Source organism: Phyllostomus hastatus, unplaced genomic scaffold, assembly GCF_019186645.2.
Source record: "Phyllostomus hastatus isolate PE091 unplaced genomic scaffold, TTU_PhHast_1.1 phas_contig_36, whole genome shotgun sequence".
In the NCBI taxonomy this organism is placed as follows: domain Eukaryota; kingdom Metazoa; phylum Chordata; class Mammalia; order Chiroptera; family Phyllostomidae; genus Phyllostomus; species Phyllostomus hastatus.
Genome location: NW_025333862.1, coordinates 5,618,149 through 5,640,884, shown reverse-complemented (window position 1 = coordinate 5,640,884; position 22,736 = coordinate 5,618,149). Strand labels below are relative to the sequence as shown.

The 22,736-nt window shown below is 53.0% G+C and overlaps 1 protein-coding gene across 2 annotated transcripts; it reads left to right on the top strand.

The window, feature by feature from the left end:
• On the top strand, positions 1 to 22,736 carry SLC41A1 (solute carrier family 41 member 1). 2 transcript variants are annotated; one of them, XM_045841454.1, is made up of 11 exons: positions 1 to 79; positions 2,556 to 3,601; positions 10,821 to 10,928; positions 12,012 to 12,083; positions 12,724 to 12,868; positions 13,010 to 13,156; positions 13,781 to 13,928; positions 14,792 to 14,871; positions 15,773 to 15,907; positions 16,666 to 16,814; positions 20,036 to 22,736. In XM_045841454.1, exons 2-11 carry the CDS (start codon positions 3,227 to 3,229, stop codon positions 20,219 to 20,221), a joined length of 1,545 nt encoding a protein of 514 aa, XP_045697410.1. In that variant the 5' UTR covers positions 1 to 79; positions 2,556 to 3,226; the 3' UTR covers positions 20,222 to 22,736. The 2 variants fall into 2 exon arrangements, with proteins under 2 accessions (XP_045697410.1, XP_045697409.1); XM_045841453.1 differs by lacking the exon at positions 1 to 79 and adding an exon at positions 525 to 916.

The following is a 22,736-nucleotide window of genomic DNA, read 5'->3' as shown; positions in this document are numbered from 1 at the left end:
ATCTGCTTAGAAGAATGCGAGATGTGGCGGAAGCAAGAGGTGACGAGGCAGCGGGAGAGGAGCCGTAACCAAGAACAAGGTAGGGATGGCTCTTTCCGAGTACGGAGCGCGGGGAAGGAGCCCGGGAGCTCCACAGGGTAGTTTCCCTGTCTTCCCGAAGGCCAAAGGCTCAAGAAAACACTCAAGATGCCAGAGAGGTCGCGCACAGGCTCACTGGCCTTTACCGGGCGAGGGAGGCTCCGGGTGCGGTGGGCAGGCCCGAGGGAGATGGTACAGCGTGACGACCGCCAGGCAGCTCGAACCTAGGCCACGGCCGAGGGGCTGTGGGACCCGCGCCAGCGCAGTGTGGGGGGACCTGGGGCTCCCAGTTCCCGTCACCCCACTCACCGGGTTTCCCGATGCCCCGCCCCTCCACACAAAGCGAAGGAAAGGGGCCGGACGAGGCGGAGCCCGCCCCCTTCTTCATCTCCGATTGGTTGCTGCGCCGTCCATCCGGAATCTATTTTTGATGGAGAGGGGGTGCCACCCACTCTGCCCCAGATCTCGTTTGCCACTAGCAGCCAACCAGTCGGGCCCAAGTCCGCGGACCAAAAGCGATTGGGGGCGAGTGAGCTTGGCCCCAGAGTCCCTGGTGCCCCCGCCTCGCCCGAGGCCGTGTATCCAGCCCTCCCGGCCGCCTTCCTCTTGTGGAAGTGGAACAGCGGCCTCGCTGTAACGCAGAGGCGAAATGTAGCGAGCCGGGGTTCGTGGCTGGACGCTCGCCTTGGCTGGGGGTGTAGAGGGGGGCACGCCGGGGGCCAAGGAGGACTGCGGAGGAAGAGGAGTGATGAGAAGAGGGGGAACCTTGCACCCCCCAAGACCACGGGCCCCTGCTGCCACTCGCCAGGCGCCCCCTTTCCTCCTAAACGAGGGGCAGGTCAGTCCAGTTGGGGTAGGGAGTGGGGGGCGGAGGGCGGGAGTCCTGGCGCAAAGCGCATTTGCTGAGTCTGAATCTGGGAGAGGCAAAGGAGGACACCCATTTACTTCTTCCCTACTGTTGGTTTGGGGATAGTAAAATGGGTCTTTGTGTCCCCTCCTCAGGGCATCCTGGTTGCGTTTTGCTTCTTTTACCCCACGGTCTTAGGCCTGTCCGAAGTCTCTTTACTGGAAGGAATGGAGTAAGGGACTGGCTTCGTTTCCTGCCAGTCCCTTCAGGTTAGGTGGCCTGCGTGGAAGACAGGAGGAAGAGGGAGGGTCAAGTTTTAGCAGACTCAGAAACTTTCCTAGCACAGCAGCGGCGGACTCCCTCCTGCTCAGAGGCTTCCTCCTGGATCTCCAGTGAGTGTCTTTGAAAGAAGCGCAAGACTAGGTTAAAGGAGACTGGAAAAGGGAGTCCCGGGTGACTTGAGTCCATGGGCCAGTTCCTGGAGTTGGACCCACCCTTTCCCAAACTGGAGTTGACTAATTGTGTGTGTTTGGAATACTTAAGGATCTATTTATTTTACCTCAGGGAATTCCTTTTAAAATTATTTTTTTATTTTGTAAGAGTTATTCTGGTGACACAGAATGGGGTGGGATCAAGGCCTGGGGGGTCCTTTAGGCAAACAAATGCTGGATAATTACAGCTAAAGAGACATGACTTGGGAACAAGTGCATTTTGGCTTATGGTGCTTTGTTTTGCTTTGCTTTATTTTTATTTTTTTTAATTGGTGCTTTTGGGGGTTTTGTTTGTTTGTTTGTTTTTTAAGAATTCCAATATATCCAACTCTCAGTAACCCAGGGAACAGGGAGAACATGGGAACTGAAATGTGTGCATAATAACCAGTAGTTTCACCTCTCTCTCCAAGTGAGATAACGCCCTTGTCCTATCTGACAAGCTCACAGGGCCCAGACCAGGAGGAGAGAAGTAGAGACAGAGGCCTGGATCCAAGTCAACGTCTGAGCTTTTTGTAACACTGTTGACTCTCAAGGGCAGGAGTGGGTAGGCCTCTGGCTCCTGGCCTTGGTCTGGCAGGCTTGCCTCGTTACCCTGGGAGTCCTCCTATTTATTTTTTCTCAGGGGCTAGGGCACTTGGGGGTCTGGGGACCTTCACTCAGTGATCAAATTCTCCCTGTTTAATTGCCCAGTGTGGCTGTCGTATGACTGTAAACAATCACGTTCTACAGTGGTGTGGCTGCGTGGCAGGCAGTCTGTGACTGAGTCTGTGACTGACTTCACTGAGAGACCACATCTAAATAATCCTGGATTCCTAATGGACATTTAAGAAGGGGTATCCCCAAGACATCCCTGCCCACCCCCAGTTGCCGAAAAGAAGATGTAAGGTCTCCTGCACAGCATCTTCCCCACCCCGGCTGCTGCCACTGTGGCGATCCCTGTGCGGAGGGTTGGTGCTGATTTTAAGGACTGCAGGGATAGTGCCTGCTGGGCCTCCAGATGTTACTGTGCAGGGGTGGTAATTTCAGTGAAAAGAACAAACTCTTTATGTCTGGCTCATGCCCACTTTTATGCCTCCCAGTATGGGCTGTCCTTTGCTGTACCATAACACTCTCTTTTTCTTATCTTCTTCCCACATAAGGTGTTCCACACAGGTTCTCGTGACTTGAAGGGCCAGGGATTTGGAGAGCTTCAGGGTCTTCCCAGGAAGGAAGGAAATCTCCAGAAGAAAGGTGAAAGACAACAGACGGTGCCCTGGGACCAACAGAGCCTGAGAAGCTGTGGGAAACTTAAGGATCCCAGCCAGAGGTGTGGGAAGAAGCCACAGCTCCAGGCCCAGGCTGCCTTCTGAAAGATTTGAACTCAAGCTACTTTTCATGAAAGAAGGGCCACCTCAGAGGGTACCCCAGACTTGACTGGGCTCTTCTGCTCTGGATGTCCCTGCTCTGAGGAGCCTGCTGCTGAGAACCAAAGAAGATAAGAGGTCAGATTAATTTTCCCCCAGCCCAGTGCTGGACGACAGGAATCAGGCATCTGCACCCCTAGTGGCTGGCTGCTGGGTCTGGTGAAGAGTTTCTGGTTCCCTCCAGCTTGCGGTTTCAGTGCTTGATGGGGCTGCCTGTTGGTAGATCAGTTTTTGCAGCGCCTGGTATGAGCAGAGAGCCGTGGGAAGAGGTCCCGCGGCACCCAAGCCTGGATTCACCCCAAGACTAAGTTCTTTCCCGAGTTAGAGAGGGAGAGAGAGAAAAAACGAGAGAGAGAGAGAGAGAGAGAGAGAGAGAAGTTTCCCCCTTTCCATCTTCCCTTCCCGTCATGTCCTCTAAGTCAGAGCCAAAGGACATCCACCAGCTGAACGGGACTGGCCCTGCTGCTTCACCCTGCTCTTCGGATGGCCCCGGGCGAGAGCCCTTGGCTGGGACCTCTGAGTTCCTGGGGCCTGATGGGGCTGGGGTAGAGGTGGTGGCGATTGAGTCTCGGGCCAACGCCAAGGGGGTTCGGGAGGAGGATGCCCTGCTGGAGAACGGGAGCCAGAGCAATGAAAGTGACGACGTCAGCACAGACCGTGGCCCCGCACCACCCTCCCCGCTCAAGGAGACCTCCTTTTCCATCGGACTGCAAGTGCTGTTTCCCTTCCTCCTGGCAGGCTTCGGGACTGTAGCTGCGGGCATGGTGCTGGACATCGTTCAGGTAGGACCTGGGAAGGGCAGTTCTGAGTGTGAGCCTTGGGGCCACTTTTCCTCCTGGCAGAGCTTTCTCTCCGCCTCCCTGTCAGAAGCAGCTTCCTAGAATACAGTTTCCCTTTGGGTTGTGTCCTCAGTTTCCTCTTGGTTTGGTTACTTACTACGGAAGTCTCGAGGAAGCCCAGTAGCCCCAGAGAAGTGGTCGGGGCAGTAGTGCTTAACAGAAGCAGAGTCGGTTCCAGGACTCAGGCTTGGAAGAGGAGGGTTGGAGTGGGGCTGTTGCCTGCCATCCCTCCGGGCATTCCTGCTAAACCCAGCTCAGCAGGAGACATTTAGATGGGCCTCCTTTTTTCCTTTATTTGAGGTTTCAAGGATACCCATAGCAGAAAGCTCAGTTTCAAGTCTCCTCTCCATCCCCCTGCTGGGCAGGAATTTGTCTGGCTGCCAAGAGGGTCTCAGATTAAGTGGGAAGGTTCTTAAAGGCATTTTGTGTTGCTTATCTGCTTATAACCTTGGCCCAGTCTCCTTGGGGAATGGGGGTGGGCACATGCTGTCTGATGCATGCTCTGGGGAGTTGGGTGGGGTGGCATGATAAGACCTAGAAGTGCTGATTATGTGACACAAATGGGGACAAAATGTAACCAGGCCTGGACAGAACTGGCCTCTTTGCTCCATACCTGTCTTCATGAACCTGCCTCGGGCAAAGAGTTCTCTTTTGGAGGCTACTGGGTAGAATTAAGGATAAGAATCGCAAGTTCTGGAAGATAAGAGCCAGGGATATGCTATGTTAGCATATCGTGAGTTAGCACTTACCCAAAACCTGCAGGTCCAAGAGATAGTTAAAGTCTTCTTTCTAGATAACAGTTTTTGAAGTACAATAAGGCACACAGAGCTTTTTGAAGATACTGCATTTAAGTTCATCATTAGCAGGTATCGAATTCCTGCTGAATACTGGGCTCTGTCCTCGGTACTCAGAGAAATACTTAGGCCAAGGGAGATCTGGCCTTTGCCCTTTAGGACCCCTCAGTGTGTCCCTGGCCATGAACTCTCAGGAGGATGAGGACATAGAGCTCAGCATCCCCTCCCCTGTGCCAGTCCAACCCCACAAACGGTGCATGTGGTGATGCAGAGAGTTCTGCTGGTGGGCCTCACCATGCTCATGTCCCAGGGAACTGAGGGTAGTGGTTCTAGATGCTTCCTTCTTTGACATGAGCCTTTGGGAAAACCCTGCACCTTCGGCTGCTAATGAGGGTGTTGTTTCTGTCATGCCAAAGTGCCCCATACTGCTCCTCTCACCCATGACCTGTTACCTTGAGGACTGTTCCTCATCCAGGTGAGGAAGCCAGCTTGGAGCTGAGAAGGCCAGCTTTGGATTCCTCTCACCCAGCGGCTGCCTCTCCTCCTTGGGCAGTGAGTGGGGGGTAGTGGGAGGAGGAGAAATGAAACTTGGGTAGCAATTTCTCCACCTCTTCTATTCTTTTCCTGCGACCTTGGTTCTCATGTTTAGAGTTTTTGAGCTCTGGTTTGCTATCTACAAAGGGATACAGAACCAGGGTCCAGCAATGTCCTGGGAGAGGGTTGTTTTATTTCTGGATGACACTGGTATGAGGTGCACATGCCGGGCTGCTCTGCAGGAGCCAAAATCATCTCCACTTTTTAGACAGGGAGCCTATGGCTTGGAGCAGTCAGGTAACTTGTTCTCGGTCCTCCGCTTCAGAGCCTGCCTGCATCGCTAACCTCTGTGGCCTTCGCCATGGCCACGGTTCACCAGCTGGTTGAAGATTCTGGGAGGAGTCTGTTCTCTTTGTCTTCCCCTGAGCAGGGTGAACTGAAATCTAGAACAATTGGAGTTATATTCTAAAGTGAGCAAGAACAAAAGTTCTCAGAAGGCCCTCTGTCTTCCCATCCCACACACTCTGAGAATTCTATAGCTGGAAAAGGCTCTGACATCTTGCCCCAGCCCACGCCACCCCCATAAGCCAGAGACATTGAGAGACCTAGGTAGGGAACCTTTGGAGCCCGCCCAGTGTACCCGCAGAGGGCCAGCATTTGTCCTTGGTGTGGCACCTGAGCTCACTGCAGAATTAGGTTCAGTTGGTGGGGATGACAATGGCTGGATTGTCTTTGTCCCCCTCCCCCAACCTCCCTGCCAAGGCCAGGCTGGAGCAGGCCGTGCAGATAGCTGCAGTGATATCATGGCAGAGAGTGGGTGCCAAAAGAACAGGACATGGGGCCAAAGGGAGACTTTAGTCTGTACCCAGGGGAGCAAAAGGGGCAACTGACAATCTCAGATTCAGGAAGAGCAGGATGATTTCTAAGGAGTCCTGCCTGCATTCCCCTTTCACGAGCTAAGATGGCCTTCAGAGGGCAGCGTCTAGGAGTGCTTCAGAGTCAGGGGCATCTGGAGGAGGCGGCTGGAGAACGCCCGCGGTGTTCCAAGACAACTGAGCAGAAGTCCGTGTTGGTGCAGATGTTTCGTTGGCCCAGGGCCCCCAATCTTTTCCTGTCGCTGCAGGAGACCCAGTCTCTTCCTGGAAAACCCACTTCTGTCTGCTTACCTGCCTTCCATTCACTGTGTACAGCCAGCTCTGCTGTGAGATGAGGGGCTGGCCTGCTGACCCAAAGCAGGAAAAGGATAAATGGACTGTGACCCGCTCCAGTTTCCCCGCCGTGGCTGAAAGTTCCTGCCGTCCCATTTGGGAGGGAAAGCAGGATTGGGCCCAGTGTTGGAACTGAAGGGGCTAGAATATGGTCCTGGCTGCTGCAGGGCCTTTTTTTGTCAGCCTTTTGAGGGAGGGGGGTGGCAGAAGGCGGGATGCGCACCTTCACTGGAATTCTCAGCTGTGGTGAGACAGGTGGGATTCCTAGGTCCTTATTTTAACTCACTGCTCATCCGCTGAGGATCCCAAGGAAAGTAGACCCCCTTCCCCAAGGACCTCCTTCTCTAGCTTTCCTTCCTGCTCTGTATGTGGGAGCACCTACAAAGATGAAAGTTGATAGCAAGCACGGGCTTGGGAAAGTGGGCTGGGAAAGAGGCATTCTCTCCAGGCCAGCCTGCTTCCGTGTCTGGGGCGTTCCTGGCCAAGACACTCAGGTCCCGTTGCACTTGACCACCCCTTTCTCACACTTTGTACAGCTCTCTGTTTCCTGGCATTGCCCTGAGGCCCTTTCCTTGGATAACTAGAGGACACCTGCAGGGTTGGGGAGGGAGGGAGGCTCAGATAGGTGAAGACAGGGCTTACTCTAATCTGATCTGGAAGGTCAACTCCAGTCTCACTTCCCACGTTCTCCCACAGCCTGGGTTTAGAGCTTATCTCTGCGGATTTCAGGCTTAAAGTCTTGACTGCAACTCTTCCTGGCTGTGACTTCCTTTCTTCCCCCTTACTACCCTCCTGGAGGGGCAGAAGTTGGGGAAGAAGGCAGGCAGGGGTCCGTGTCTGCGGCTGGAGTCCGTAAGGGGTGGGAGGACAAAGAGGAGGTACTGGCAGGGTCATGAGATGACGGCTCTGAATCGGGATTATATCTGAGGGCGGGCAGTCTCATTCCTCACCCCCAGAACTTCAGGGGCCAGTGAGCCCCCACCCCCATAAGGAAGAACTGGAAAAGGGGCTGCCTTTCTAAGAAGCAGTGAAATGTGTAGATACACCTCCTCACCCTGCCCCCCAGCGGAGCCCTGCCTCCTGGACCTCCCCCTTTTCCTCCCCAGCAGAGCAAGAAGGTGTGGATGAGGTTGGGCTGGCAGGGCTGGCAGGTTTGACTTCAGGGGCAGGCACTTCCAGTCAGAATGAACAAGACGGGCCTGGATTAGGCTGAAGCAGGAAGGACACACTGCCTGCCCCTGCCACAGACTGTGGACCCCTGACCTCAGGGCCACCCTGCTTCCAGCCTGCTTCTACACCGCCAGCATCTCCTCCCAGAGTCCTGTGTGTGCGCGCATGCCCTGAGCTGCATCTTTGAGAGAGTTTTGTGGGTAAAGAAAGAATGTGTGTAGGAGTTGGCAGCTCTGACCCAAGTGCCAACTTGGCATTGCTCGGGCCGTGTGAGGTTCCAGGCTGCATTCTGTGTGCATTGGGAGAACTGGCTTGTTTTCCTTGCCTGTCTGTCTCTCACCTCAGTGCTGCTAAAACCCCACACCTTTTAGGTCCTTGTGTAATTAAAGGGGGGTGGGGACTTGGGATGTGCTTATGGTGGCTGCCAGAGGGGCTTAACTGAGCATCATACGTATTTTTTCTTAAATAATTATAAAGGCAAACAATATTCCTTAGAAACATTTCGGGAACTATTACTTGCATACACCTGGAGTATATCTTTCTGGCTCTTCCCCTTAGCCAGTACGTATGCACTACGCAGTATGCATACCTGCCTGGAGAACTAAGCTTTTCACAGAGCTGGCAGCCAGGGAGCTGGGAGGGAAGACGATTTGCAGTGAGGAGGGGCTCTGAGGCTGTGCTCAGAAAGGAGCTTTGAAAGCCCACAGTTGGCCATCCTCCTGAGGGGAGGGGGGCAGAGGGAATTCTTCCCTCTCTGAAGCTGCTTATCCAGTTTAGGTGAGGAAGGAGGAGGCAAAGTGGAGCAAGGCCAAGCCTGCAAGGACCTGGAACCTCAGTGGTGTGCACCATCATCCAAGACTAACAGCCCCCAGGTCCCTCCAGGGCACATGGGGCTCACTGGGGCTGCAGTCTCTCTGGGGCCCTGAGGGTGAGAAGAAATTCAAATCCTTCCAGCCTTTGGAAGGGTCTGGCTCTTCCTGTGGGTACCTGAAAGCTTAGCAACTCCTACTGGGGGAGAGGAGCCAGGGAAGGGGGTTTCTGAGAGGGGCTTCGCTAAATAGAGTTCTAGGCCCTCCACCTGTAGGGGCCAGGCCATGGGCCCGAGCAAGGGCTCTAGCCCTAATGAGATGAGCCCTTCCCCAGGGTAGGTCCCCTACCCCGCCAGTCACACACACACACACACACAGAACTCTTGAGGAGATAAGAGAGGTCTCTGCCTTGTACGGCTGACCCCCAGTGTCTAGCCTCCGCTGGTCTCTAGTCCTGGCCCAGTCCCCTCTGATATTCTCAATCATCTTTTGTTAATTGTGGTAAAAAAAAAAAAAGGCGCGGAGCATGAACTTTATCATTTTAGCAGCTTTCAAAGATACAAGTCAGTGGTGGTGAGCACACTCACACTGTCGTGCTGCCATCAGCACCATCCCTCTCCAGAACATTTCATCTTGCAACACTAGTGCTCCGCGCACAACACACACTCAGGCCCCTTTCTCCGCACCCCACCCCTAGCATCGCCACCGCACTTACCTTTTCTGTGAACTTGGCTTCTTCAGTCACCTCATGTAAGTGGAATCCCACGGTGTTTGTCTGCTTGTGTCTGGCTTATTTTATTTAGCACAATGTCCTCAAGGTTCATCCATGTTGTAGCATGTGACAGGATATCCTTCCTTTTTAAGGCCAAACAATATTCTAGTTTATGTCTATACAACATTCTGTTTTTCTGTTTATCCAACGAGGGACTCTTGGGCTGCTTCCCCTTCTGGGCCCTTGCGAGTAGCGCTGCTGCCAACGTGGTGTGCGGTACAGATGCCTCTTGGAGAGCCTGCTCTGAACCCTTCTGGGTATGCACCCAGCAGCGAGATTGCTGGCTCACGTGACAGCGTCTATTTTTAATTTTTTAATTGAATTTTAAATTTTTGGAGGAACCGCTATGTCATATTCTGTAGTGATGGCACCATTTTACATTTCTACTAACAGTGCCTAAGGGTTCTAATTTCTCCACATCCTTGCCAGCACTTGTTATTTGCTGAGTATTTTTTTTTTTTAATAGAAGCTATCCTGCTCGGTATGAGGGACGTCTCATTGTAGGTTTGGTTTGCAACCTTGCTCATCCACAGCTATAGTGTTGGTGCTGGAACTGCCTCTAGAGACCATTTGAGCTGGCCCCTTCGTTGTATATTTTATAGTCGGGAGCTTGAGGTCCTTGTACTTGTCCCAGGTTGCTCCTGGCCCTTGTGGGGAGGACGTTGGAGAGGCGGCGTGAGGCCACGGCCTGTGCTGTCCTGTAGGAGCCCGAAGGCTGTCAGTCCAGTATATCACAGCGCTTTGCCTCGACCTGCGACCTGTGTGCTTCTGCCGGGTTGCCTGGCCCCTCCTCCCTCTCCAAACCTGAAGGCTTTCCATTCTTAAAACAAATAAAGGAACCCACATTGCTGCCAAGGCCAGAGAGGGAGACGCAATTCCAGCCTTTTCTACAAGTCTTTGGTTTCAGTTACAACTAAAGTAGCTTTGAAATAGCCAATCCTAGCTCCTACTTTTTTCCTCTTAGCATGAATGAGCGTAGTGCTCTCTGAACCTTTAGTTTCCTCATGTACGAAGTGGGGTTACGAAAAGCCCCTACCTCACTGGGATGTTGAGAGGGCGGAACGGAAAGGGCATGGAGAGCACTTCGCCTAGCATAGTCTACTTAATGGACGTTAGCTGATGGCGCTGGTGGGAAAGCCAGGCCTGGCAGTCCCGGGGCCAGCACCCATGTCTCCTGCCCCCAGCCCAGTGCCCTCTCTGCAGGGGTATACTTGCCTCTCCTAGATCAGAGATTGGGGAAGGTATGTGGGGTGTGAGAACACAGAGGAGGAATAAAAACCTCTTGCAGGTGAGCATTCTGGGTTTAGGGGCCACAGTCTTAATTCAGACCCTGTTTGGAAGGAAAACTGCTATGGCTCAGGCCCAAAACCCTTAGAGATAGAAACCAAACAAACTCTAATCTCCTCAGCCCTGTGGAGCCCAGCTCTCAACAGCTGAGACAACACTACCCAAGGCCGAGGCCACAGAGAAAATGGACTAAAGGCAAGGGGGTCGGGGATTACGATTTGAGAGGGAATCTCAGAAGAATTTGGGGGTTGTAAGCCCGCTGGGGCGACTCAGCAGTGTGGGTCCCCACCGTTCTCTTTCCCCTGGCTCCAAATAGCAGACTGGGGAAGTAGAGTCAGGCTAGGGACTCCTGACCAGAAGAGACCCTCCACATCTCCCCTGTTCTGGGTGGCAAGAAGTGGGGGCTCTGCTGTTTGGCGCAGCGTGGGCTTGGTTTGGTTCCAGGGTTCTCGGAGGAAAGGTGGCTGGTGTGCTTACTGCCTGCTGATTCCATTTCCTCCTCAAGCCCCTGATCCCAGACTATCCATTCAACCTTGAAGCCAACCCCTCTGGTCACTGAAATTCCTGAGATCTGTTTTCACCTTGCAGCATTGGGAAGTCTTCCAGAAGGTGACAGAGGTCTTCATCCTGGTGCCTGCACTGCTGGGACTTAAGGGGAACCTGGAAATGACCCTGGCATCCAGGCTGTCCACCGCAGTGAGTGTCCTGGCTGGGAGGCCTGGGGTGTTTAGAGGACTCAGGGCAGCACAGAGCCAGGCTAGGAGAGCACGACTGGCCTTTCTCAACTGCCCTTTCTCAACGCCTGGAGTGTGGGGCTGGGGTGGGCAGGTGCAGGGAGATCCCAGGCTGGGTGTCCTGTTCCTGGCAGGGGCTCCCTGCCCTGAGTGGTTCCCAGGCTCAGTTTCTGGATGTCCCAGCCGTCCCTGGACTCATGCCCCACCCCCTGTTTTGCAACCTGCCTCGTGACTATTTATGCAGCTTTGACAGGCAAGCATCATGCTGGTCCCTCCACCTGCACAGATGGGGGCCTCCTCTGATCTCCAGCCCTACTCTGCAGCTGGGCCGGAGCAGAGCCAGGCCTTCCCAGCCCCCCTCCCATTCCATTCCCTTTCCCCTATGGCTTTAAAGGAATAGATGGGGAGGAATGCTCATCGTTCTTACCTCCCACAACCACTTAGATCAGCCATGACGGTTCAGAGGCGGAACCACATACAGGGCCCTGGGATGGGAGGCACAAGGCAGTAAAACTCAGGAGGCTGGGGGAACCAACCAGGTGGCAGGGATGTCCCTACATGGCCACAAGTCTAGAGAAGGCAGCAGAGAGAAGTGGCAGCCAACCTAGTCTGCCCCAACCTGCCCCACTCCTGGTCTTTCCCATGCCACCTCGCTCCTTCCCAGACACTCTTGCTGCTGCAGTTCTCCATCAGCAACTAGTCTTTCCTCCCCTGGGACAGCAAGCTGGCATCAGAGCTGGGGACCCATCAAGTCATTGTAACCCATGCGGGAATGGGCTGCCCTTGCTCAGTGGCTCTCCTGAGAGGAGGGAAGAAGAGGCTACCTTAGAAGCTGCCTTGCTGCCCCCATCCCGTTGCAGGAGCTCAAGGAGCTCCATCCCTCTCACTCTAGCCCCCCCAATCCTGCTTCCCTCTGTGGGGCTCATGTGGTAGTTCCAGAGTCTGAGGCCACGTGCACTGCCTCCTGATCTAGGTGGGGTTCTAATGGGTTGTGCTACAGGCCTTTCCCAGCCTGGAGTTCCAGTCCCTGTCCTCCCTCTTCCAGGCCAACATCGGGCACATGGACACGCCCAAGGAGCTCTGGCGGATGATCACTGGGAACATGGCCCTCATCCAGGTAAGAGAGCAAGAGCCAGAGGTTGGGCTGTGCATGTTCCTTGTCCACAATCTGAAAGCTTCGATCAGCCCCAGCTGGGTCCTGAGGGGAGCTCTGGAATCCTGCTGAGCTGGCTTCTCCCAAAGAAACTTCAGGAGGTAACCAGGTTTCCCAGGAAAACAGCCAAGAAACTCCAGTATCTCAGTGTCAGTTCTTGGCTCCCTGTGCTGCAGGGGCTCATGTCCCCACAGATCAGACGCAGAAGACTAGAGTGCTGAAGTGTACTTGACCACCCTTGTCCAGCGTCCCCAGGAGGCCCCACAGGTGCTGCACTGGAGTCTTTCCCCTTTAGGCCCAGGCCTTGTCCCTGGACTGAAGTCTTAGGCGCTGTTGAACTTCACCTCAGTCCCCAGAGGAACACTCACTCATTCAGCCAGTAACATGTCCTGGGCTCCTGCAGGGTGCACTGCCTAGTACTAGTGTCTGGTGTGAAACTAAATAAATAAAGACATCATTCCAACTTGGGAGGACTGGACAGTCCCGCCCAGCCTGCCTCCTGGGGCTGCTGAGGGCCAGGAAAAGGTCTTCTCAAGTGCTCAGTGGCCTCAGCTGAGAAGCTCGCTGCTCCCAGGGCTCTCCAAGTCACCACGTCCCTCCTTAGGTACAGGCCACAGTGGTGGGCTTCCTGGCATCCATTGCAGCCGTGGTCTTTGGCTGGATCCCTGACGGCCACTTCAGTATCCCGCATGCCTTCCTGCTCTGTGCCAGCAGTGTGGCCACGGCCTTCATTGCCTCTCTGGTATTGGGTAAGGAAGGAAGGGGAGGGTCAAGGGAGGAGGGAGGACTGCCCCAGATGTGGCAACTGGGCCTGGTACCTCCAGTTTCTCTCTTCGTTGCCACCCCTTTATGTCTTCTTACCCTTCCTGGCCTCTCCCCTTCCTCTCCAGGTATGATTATGATTGGGGTCATCATTGGCTCTCGAAAGATTGGAATCAACCCAGACAATGTGGCCACTCCTATTGCTGCCAGTCTGGGTGACCTCATTACCTTGGCTCTGCTCTCAGGCATCAGCTGGGGACTGTACCTGGAGCTGGGTGAGGCTGAAGCTACCAAGGGTGTGGTCCAAGTGGGCTCCTGGGTGGGATTGGGAGAGAAGGGTGTGTGCGTGCAAGTGTGTAAGCATTTCTTATGGATTCTTTATTTGGTTGGAGCACAGCTGTAGGTTTTCCCCGCCTTAGAGAGATGAGGCTAAGTGCTTACTCAAGTTCACGCTTGCGGCAGGGGCAGGGGGGTGTATCGGAGAAATATGTATGTTCCTGCTGGGTCCTGTGACTCTTGCAGGGCTCTTGCAGTGGTCCCTTGGAGGGGTATGGTGGAAAAGGTGAAGGAAAGTAACTGAAGGCTGGAATCTGCTTGCAAGATAAAGAACTGGAGGGGAGATGGTGATTTCTGGGGATCAAAGCAGGAAACAGAATCTGGTCTCCACCCCTTATGAGGCCAGTGCTGGGGGGCTTTCCCTTGGTTTTCTCCCCTACAAAATGGAAAGGCCAGCCCCACCCATCTCCCGGGCTTACAGTGAGGGTCAGATGAGGCAACATGTTTTCAGGCCTTCAGTGTGGCCTTGCCATTGGTCTGTTGGGATGTTGGCAGGCTCAGCTGAGGGGAGGCTGGGAGCAGGGAGCCGCGGCACTCACCTCCCTCTGATCTCTGCTTCTCAGGTAACTGGCAATACATCTACCCCCTGGTATGTGCCTTCTTCGTGGCCCTGCTGCCCGTCTGGGTGGTGCTGGCTCGACGGAGCCCATCCACAAGGGAGGTGCTGTACTCAGGCTGGGAGCCTGTCATTATTGCCATGGCCATCAGCAGGTAGGATCCGGCCTCGAGGACATACTCCCACCATTTCCACCCTGCCAAAGACTCCCTTTTAAGCCCTGAAGATAGGGAGCATAGCACAGACCCTGGAGATGCCTTCAGGAGTATATCAGTCACATGTCCTTCTATTGCAAGTGACAGCAACCACCAGAAATGGGTTTCATTGAAGATGAGAATGCATCGACGTAGGGAACTAAAGAGGCACAGCTGGATTCAGGAGCAGAAATTTTATCATCAGGGCCCCAGTATTCTCCATCTCCAGGCTCTGCTTTCCCTCCTGCTGGCCTGCTGTTCCAGGTTTACACTTTTCTATTTTTCCTAGTTTCAGTGGTAAGAGAGAATCTTTCAACAATTTCACAACGTCCCATTTTAGAATTTCACTGGCTCTTCTTCAGTCACATGACTATCCTTGAGCCAATCACTTTGGCTGTGGGAATGTAATCCTTTGATTGGATGAGTTTGGGGCCTAGTCATTATTCGAGTAAGGTCACATGAACCGCAGTGACTGAGTTTGAGAGAGGCCATTCCCTGAGGAAGAGCTTAGCACTGTCACCATAAGGGGAAATAAATACAGAGCAGGCAGAACAGCCAGGTTCTCACAAGCAGGTCACCCTGTGGGCGGCTCCTCTAGCCAGCTTGGGAGGTGGGCACCACCAGCTTGCTCGGGGATCACCGTGACAGTTATGAGCAGCAGCTGGTTCTGGCAAAAGAAGCCAGGACTGGAAGACGAAGGACTCCTAGAAGCCACCTTGCTCCCCTTCCTGCCCAAGGCCAGGTGGGCCTGTCCCTCGCATCCCAGGGACTAGAACAGAACCGTTTAATGGCTTTTGTGTCATTTTGTCTTTGTGTCTATGTAGTGTGGGAGGCCTCATCTTGGACAAAACTGTCTCAGACCCCAACTTTGCAGGGATGGCTGTCTTCACACCTGTGATTAACGGTGAGGTCTTGGTCTCAGCTGCCAGGGGATAGGAGGGGGAGAAGAGGATTTAGGGGGCTTTGTATCGGTCAGTGTTCTAGCAGCAAAGAGAATCCTGCTCAGTTAGTTCAAGACTTTAATGAAGGGTCTGCTCCCAGAGGTGGGAGCAGGTTAGAAAGACCAACAAGAGATGTTAAGGCACCCAGAGACTGGCAACAATAGGAAGCCCCAGTCCTCAAGGGTCACGGGGAGAAAATAGTGTTATGGAAGCCCAGAGAGAGCCCTTCTCTGTCCCCAGCAGGGGTAAGCTACTGCCATAAAGCAGAAAGGGATCATGGCAGAAATACCTTACCTGTCTCCGTCTCCTCCCACCCTCTCTGATCATCTACTGATGCCTCCTGTTGAGCAAACCCAGTCAGAAGCACCAGCTCGGGGGTAGAGTAATACAGTCTGCAGAAGCCGGCCTCACAGGGCTCAACACAGGGAATAGGTGTGGGGGGGCGGGTAACAACCACAAGCATGGTTCCTGGGCAAGGCACCAGATTACAGAGCTCAAACCTGACACTGGGCATTGGTTACTGGGACCAGTGCGTGAGCATTGGGTGCCTGGGTCTGCTTAGAGCTCCGGAGAGGGGCTGGGGCAGCGCAGGGCCTCGTCCCCTAGGCAGTGTGTGACCGCAGGTGCACACGCTGCGCTGCTGGAGAAGTCAGGCCCCTGAGCCTGCGGACCTGCCTGTGTCCTGACTGCCATGTCTCCATAGCGGGAAGGATAGGAGCAGCCTGGGAAGGTCCCTGCAGTGGGGTGGGGGGTATCTTCCTTTTTCTATTTAATGTCTCACTCATCTCTTAGGGAATAGTGAATGGGTCAAGCCCTCCCAACTCATCCCTCCCCCCAAGTCTAAAGTCTTAAGTCTCTCTGCAGGTGTTGGGGGCAATCTGGTGGCCGTGCAGGCCAGCCGCATCTCCACCTTCCTCCACATGAATGGAATGCCAGGGGAGAACTCGGAGCAAGCCCCTCGCCGCTGCCCCAGCCCATGCACCACCTTCTTCAGTCCTGGTAATGACAGAGTCCCAGCCTCTTAGGGCCATTGTAGCCTGGAGGGAGGGGGGTCATCAGTCAATAAACTTCACTTAAGAAGCAGCTGGGGGATAAAACAACTGTGGTACATTTACACAATGAAATACTCTTTGGCCATAAAAAGGAGAAATTTTACCTTTTGCAACAGCATGGATGGACCTGGAGAACATTATGCTAAGTGAAATAAGCCAGTCAGAGAAAGACAAATACCATGTGATTTCACAATATGTGGAATCTAACGAGCAAACTAAAGGAGCAAGCAATAGAGACTGACTCATAGATAGAGAGCAGGCCAGCAGCACTGCAAAGGGGAGCAGTTAAGGGGTGGAGGGATCGACCAAAAAAGAGAAAGGATTCATTGCCACAGACAACAGCATGGTGATTGCAGGGGGAGGGGTGATGATTCTAAGGGAGACAAATGGTAATGGGGGAAATGCAATAAAAATAAAGAAATAAATGTCCGTAGGGTTAAAAAAAGAAAGAAAACAAACAGCTGGGCCCCGGGTACACAGGTCCTTTTTCTCCGCCGGACCTCGCCAGCTGCTGTGGAGGGAGAGCGCAGGCAGGAAGGCTCTCCTTCCCTGAGATGCCCTGGGCCTGGTGACCTCTGGCTGCAGAGGCAGAGGCAGTCCACTGTCTGCTGCCCTGGAGTGTGGCGTGGCATCTCCTAACTTTGAAAAGCTTTCTGGGACCAGGATGCCTCCTCAACCCTTCTCTCCCCCCCTCCACCATCCCAGATGTGAATTCTCGCTCGGCCCGAGTCCTCTTCCTTCTCGTGGTTCCAGGACACCTGGTGTTCCTCTACACCATCAGCTGTATGCAGGCCGGGCATACCACCCTCACACTCATCTTCATCGTCTTCTACATGACAGCGGCACTGCTCCAGGTAGGACTGCGGGGGCACCGGTGAGGCAGGGCTGCCCTGCAGGGGTGGGAGGGGCAGCCCAGGCTTGGCCCGTCAGATGCTCTGCTCCTCTTTCTGTGGGACTGGTTGACAGGTCAACACGGGACAGGGGCTCAGGAGAACAGGTTGTAGTTCCAGCAGAGTCACTATGACATGCAGTATGACTTTTGCCCTGGTGGTAGAATTATCTCTGAGCCCAGTGATACATTTGTAAACTGAGATGGCCCAGAGTGGAGGTTTTCAGGCAGGTGGTTGTAAGGCAATGAGCAGGTGGGTTTTGGCCACAGAGCTCCACTTGGCTCTGCTTTGCATGCTGGGCTTCCCCGGGAGGTTTCATGTGCATAAAGGGTTTCACAGCTTAGGGGAGGGTCGAAACCACTACCTAGATAATCTGTAGGATCCGATTCAGCCCTGCCATTCTGTAACACTATGCCACCTGTCCCTTGTTGTATTATTACATTTCTGAACAGTTTATTTTGAGATAATTATATATTCACAGGAAAGTGGGAAAAAACACACAGAGCAGTCCGGTGTACTGTTCGCCTGTTTCCCCCAGTGGTAACCTCTGACGTAACTATAGTACAGTGTCAAAAGCAGAAAACCAACCCTGATACAACCCACAGGGCTTCCTGAGATCACAGCAGTTGCACATGCACTCGCGCGTGCATGCATGCATGTGTGTGTGTGTGTGTGTGTGTGTGTGTGTGTGTGTTTAACTTTGTGCAGTTGTATCACATGTAGATTCAGGTAACAACCACTGTAGTCAAGACAGAGAACTATTCCATCAGCACACGGATCCCTTGAGCTCCCCCTTTATAGCCACACACACCCTCATCATTACATTTTAAATGCCTATAGATTTGTTTTTCGAATCAGTAGTAACAGTCACATTACAATGCAAAATGTAAAAGGCTCACAGTGAAGCCTCAGTGAAAGGTCTTCCTTTCTGCCCCTCCCCAGCCACCCAGTTCTCCTCCTCGCAGGCCATCCCTGTATCCATTTCTCATCTACCCTCCAACTCTTTCATATTTATACAAGCAAACATATATTTTTCCTATTTTCCTCCTTTTTAATTTTTTTTAAAGATTTTATTTATTTTTAGAGAGGAGAAGGGAGGGAGAAAGGGAGGGAGAGAAACATCAATGTGCGGTTGCCTCTTTCATGCCCCACACCAGGGAACCTGACCTGCAACCCAGGCATGTGCCCTGACTGGGAATCGAACCGGCAACCCTTTGGTTCGCAGGCCGGCACTCAGTCCTCTGAGCCACACCAGCCAGGCTTCTCCGTTTTTACACACAGGTAGTCCTGCTTTTTTCACATAACAGTTTATCTTAGAGATCATCTCACATCAATATATAAAGAGAAGAACACCCTGGTTTGTTTACAACCACATTCTATTCTGTTATACAGGTGTACCCTAATTTTATTTAACCAGTCCCCACTATTGGCAATCACTTATCCCTCTAACCCCTTACTGCCACCTTGAGAAAGGTTGTGTGTTGGGACTTCTTAGCAAGGACAGGGCTGAGAATCAACCAATCAACCACATGCTGTTTCCTCGAAGCAGTTACCTAGGTCACCACATTCTCTTGCAAGTGCACTTGGTGGGAAAGAGGAGGGTCTGTCACTAGAGGTTAGCCCTTGGCCCATGTTGGGAAGGATAAACCCTAGCTCCATTATCCATGACAAACACGCTGGGGACACTGTCACCTCGGCTCTCTTCTTGAGGCCTGTGACGGGCCAGAGCCTGGCACTTATTCCCCACAAAAGCTCTTCCTGACCCCTTGCTGCCTCCTCTCAGTCGGGTGTTCCAGGGCCTGCTCAGGAGGCTGGAGTGCAGACAGCTGCCATTCTTTCCTGGGGCATGTCCTGAAGTCCTTCTGCCGCGTTCTTTATTTGTTCTTTATTTGGGGCTCTTCCGAAGCTGCTGGAGAGGGTGTGAAGTTATTGGGGGTGGGGGTTGGCTGTGTGCTGGGCAGGGGAGAATGTGAAGGGTGCTAGAACTACAGCCTCCCAACTCCCTGGAGAGAAGTCAGGAACACAGCCAAGTTTGTCTAAAAAAAGTATCAATTTTAGCTTCTTTATCCCCCAAGTCCCTGCATCTGAGCTCCTTAGGGCAGGATTAACATACCACAGAATTTGCAAAGGGCAGTCAAGAGTAACAACTCCCAAATAACTGTTGGAGCTTTACTGGTAGCAACCATTTCGTTTTCACACAGGTGCAGTCATTTAGGGGGCTGATGTGTCAGGGGTGGTGCTGAGCACACAAGACGACACGGGTCTGCCCACTCACCCATAGCATATAGATGAGGTGCATTTCCAACTTAAAAAGTGGGTGTGAATCTTGTTGAAACGCAGATTGAGATTTAGATTTGGGGAAGGTGGAAGGGGGCTGCTGAGCCTCTGCATTCTCCCCAGCTCGCAGCCACTGCTGACGCAGCTGGTCCTGGGCCCACCAGCAAGGTTCTAATCTACATCTTTCTTAGTTGTCTGTAGTGATGGAGGGAACGCAAGGGCACAGGGAAATCAAAGCAGCGCATAATCCAAACTGTCTCCTGAATTGCTGTGTACTGTCCACTTTCAATGTAGCAGACTTGTTCATAGTTCTGTTTTGCTAGGACTCACATTAAAATACACTTGCATTCATGGGGCACACAGCAGCAGCATGGAAAGCGTCAGGAGGAAGCCAGCTTGGGTTAATCAGCTGTTGCTCAGCCGACTGCGCTGGCAGGAGCCTCGGACACTGTCCTTATTCCACTCCACTCCTAGGAGGAATCCCTCTATGTAAAGCCAACCCCAGCCCCAGCCCCCTGCCGGGCTCCTCCATGGCAGGAGCTGGAGTGACCAGAAGATAGGATGACCTAAAATTAGAGGCAAGAGGGCTGCATTCCTGCAGCAAGGAGGGTTTTGGTCAGGAAGCCCCTCATTTGGGAAATTTGGGAGCAGAAGGTAGTGATGATGTGGGTGACCCCGGAAGTGCAGCATCTTCCTTTCTGAGGGGCTCGCATTATGCCTGTCACCTGTTTGAGGCAGCGATTGTGGGGTGGAGGAACACAGAGAGTTCGCCCTTTGGAAGGGTGAGCTGTCCAGCATCAGGACTGGAGGGCCAAGCCCTGGGACACAGTGAATGGGTCTGATTGTGTGGCCTCTGGCTCCCCCTGGAGAGAGGGATGGCTACAGGCTGAACCCTTCTGTCTCTCCAGGTGCTGATTCTCCTGTACATCGCAGACTGGATGGTGCACTGGATGTGGGGCCGGGGCTTGGACCCGGACAACTTCTCCATCCCGTACTTGACAGCTCTGGGGGACCTGCTTGGCACGGGGCTCCTAGCACTCAGCTTCCATGTCCTCTGGCTTATTGGGGACCGAGACACTGATGTCGGGGACTAGCCTGGTCACTCAACCTTCTCCCCACCCTCTGCACTTTCTTCTTGAATTTTGTCTCCTGTTCCCCTTCCTCCACCCACTCCATACTCCCACCTCTTTTTAGGACTTCACCTTGATACCGAATTCTCATTATTTTCAATGGGAATTTTTATACATTGAGCCAAGTTTGTATAGCAAGAATTCAGGCAGGACGGATAGACTGAGACGAGCAGGACAAGTAGATTTTGAGACAATCACCAAGTGCAATTTCATGGTGGGTGCCTCCAGGTGAGGTGGATTGGGGCAGGGGTTTCCATCTGGAATCTGAGGACATGCTGTAGCAAACTTAGTCTTGGCCCTAATGAGAAACCCTTTGTGAGTGGGCTCTGGTGTTTTTGTTTTCTTTCTTTTCTTTTCTCTTCTTCCTTCCTTCCTTCCTTCCTTCCTTCCTTCCTTCCTTCCTTCCTCTCTCTCTCTCTCTCTCTCTCTCTCTCTCTCTCTCTCTCTCTTCTGGTTGAACAGAGGGATACATTTCACTACTCCCCACCCACACACACACATACACTTCTTCTAGAAAAGGACCAACTTCAAGGCACGAGGCAGGAGACCACTGTTCTTGGCTCCATGTAACCCTAACCCTGTTCTCTGCCCTCTGGACCAAGGCCCTTCTGCTCTCGGAAAGGGTGAGGTGGACTGACTGTTCGACTTGTGTGCATGCCCCTTACCCACTTGCCTGGTAAGCACCACTAACCCCTCCCGGTCATCTTTGTGCAATAGATTGTCACATTCAGGAAGAAACAAACAGTGGCCTGGTTTCCTCGTTGACCCACATTCACCCATACGTTTGCCAAGATCTATTCTGTTCTCTCTGGGCCCAGAGGATTAATTCTTCATCTCTGTTCACCTTCATCTCTAATTGTCTCTAAACCCTACCTTCCCCAGAGCTTGCCAGATTGGGTCCCGAGGTTAGGGGCGGGAATGGGTATGTGGAGAATGTTAGGAGGTTGAGGACAGCCAGGGGTGTCTCGTTGCTGCTGTTTCTCCTGAGGACACATGGTCATGTGGTCCCCTTAGACTGTCACCTCCTAAAACCCTGCATTCTGTCATGTCATGGAGGTCAGTTGTCCTCTCTCTTGGCTTCTGCCTGTACTCACCATTCATTCACTTACTCATTCAGCAAGTTCACAGCCCCTCCGAGAGGAGGGCTTCTGCGGGCATGGTCTGAAACATTCATTGAGCAGTATTTATTGAGTGCCTACATATTAGGTACTGTACCAGGCACTGAGTAGCCAGTGGTAAGGGAAATACAGCTCTAACCTCACCTCATTCCCCAGGTAAAGGCCACATGTTCCTTTGAACCCGGCAGAAAAAGTTTCCTTGCTGTGTTTGCATCTGTATCAGCAAGCCAGGTTCTGCCTCTGGATCTCCCCCCTAGACCCCGCCTCTGTAAAACACTGACCACAGCTAGAGCCCCCAGCCCCATGGCTCAACCAGTGTTTATTTCTCTAAATGACCCTTCCTCGCCTTCCATAGCCTCCACCTCTCTTCACCAGCCACCCAAAAAGGGATTCAGAGCTAGTAGACTAGACATCAGAACTAGCAGACTAGCTGTCAGCTAGCTGCCTCTGCTTTTCTCTGCCTAGCACAAGGTTTGGAGAACACTGGAGTCTCTGTATCTTACCCACATGTTACACTGAACAGATCGGAAACCTGTCCACGCTCACACACGTACAAACCTGGGTGTTCGGATGCAGGGTTTTTTCTGGCCTATCTACAGCCTTCCCAGAAACCCTCCCCTCTGTCCCCTGAAGGACCCACTTCCAGGGGAAGGCCAAAAAAGGACCTTGTCTCTTACCAACACTATGCCTTGTCCCAGGAACTTGCCCTATACCTCCAGATTCTGTCTTCTCTCTCCCTCCATTTCCACCCAGGCCACCTAGTGGAGTCTAGAACCTTAGAGTTGGAAGGAATCGTAGAGGTTATCTAGTCGGAGCTGTGTCCAACAGAGTTCATTAACACCAGCCTGGGCTTGTTTCTGCTCCTCGGGCCTCGAGTCTTGTCTCCCACCTCCAAACACATTTCCACACGGGCTCTTCTCATACAGGCACCAACACCAGCTCCTCTGCCCCTGAGGCTGTGCCCTGTGGTCCCCAGTCCCTCCTGCCCCATCCATCACACCCTTTCCTTGTCTCTGGAGTTTGGCCAGGCTCCCCCAGAAGACTCTGGAGCACCTTCCCTTGCCAAAAGTGCAGGAGGGTGGGAGCACCCGCAGCCCTGGATGTGTGAGCAGGAGGATTCTGGGGCGAGACAGCAGGAGAGTGGAGTTGGCTTTCATGGGAGACTCGCTTCTTTTCCCCCGACTGCACAGACTGCATGTACTTCGGCCTGGCTGCAAGGAGCGACATTGGTTTACTCTCGTATCCTTAAAAAGTTACAGAACTGTGTCTTAAGAGAATTATTTATAGTTACTATAACTGAATTGACAAATGTCAACATAACTGATAAATTATATTTGGTAAATAAAGAGGACGTTTATTTA

Excerpts from the sequence above, each read along its gene's own strand:
- SLC41A1 (XM_045841454.1), top strand. The coding sequence starts at position 3,227 with ATGTCCTCTAAGTCAGAGCCAAAGGACATCCACCAGCTGAACGGGACT. Across the intron at positions 13,929-14,791 it reads ATTGCCATGGCCATCAGCAG|TGTGGGAGGCCTCATCTTGG; the intron begins GTAGGATCCGGC and ends GTGTCTATGTAG. Across the intron at positions 15,908-16,665 it reads CACCACCTTCTTCAGTCCTG|ATGTGAATTCTCGCTCGGCC; the intron begins GTAATGACAGAG and ends CCACCATCCCAG.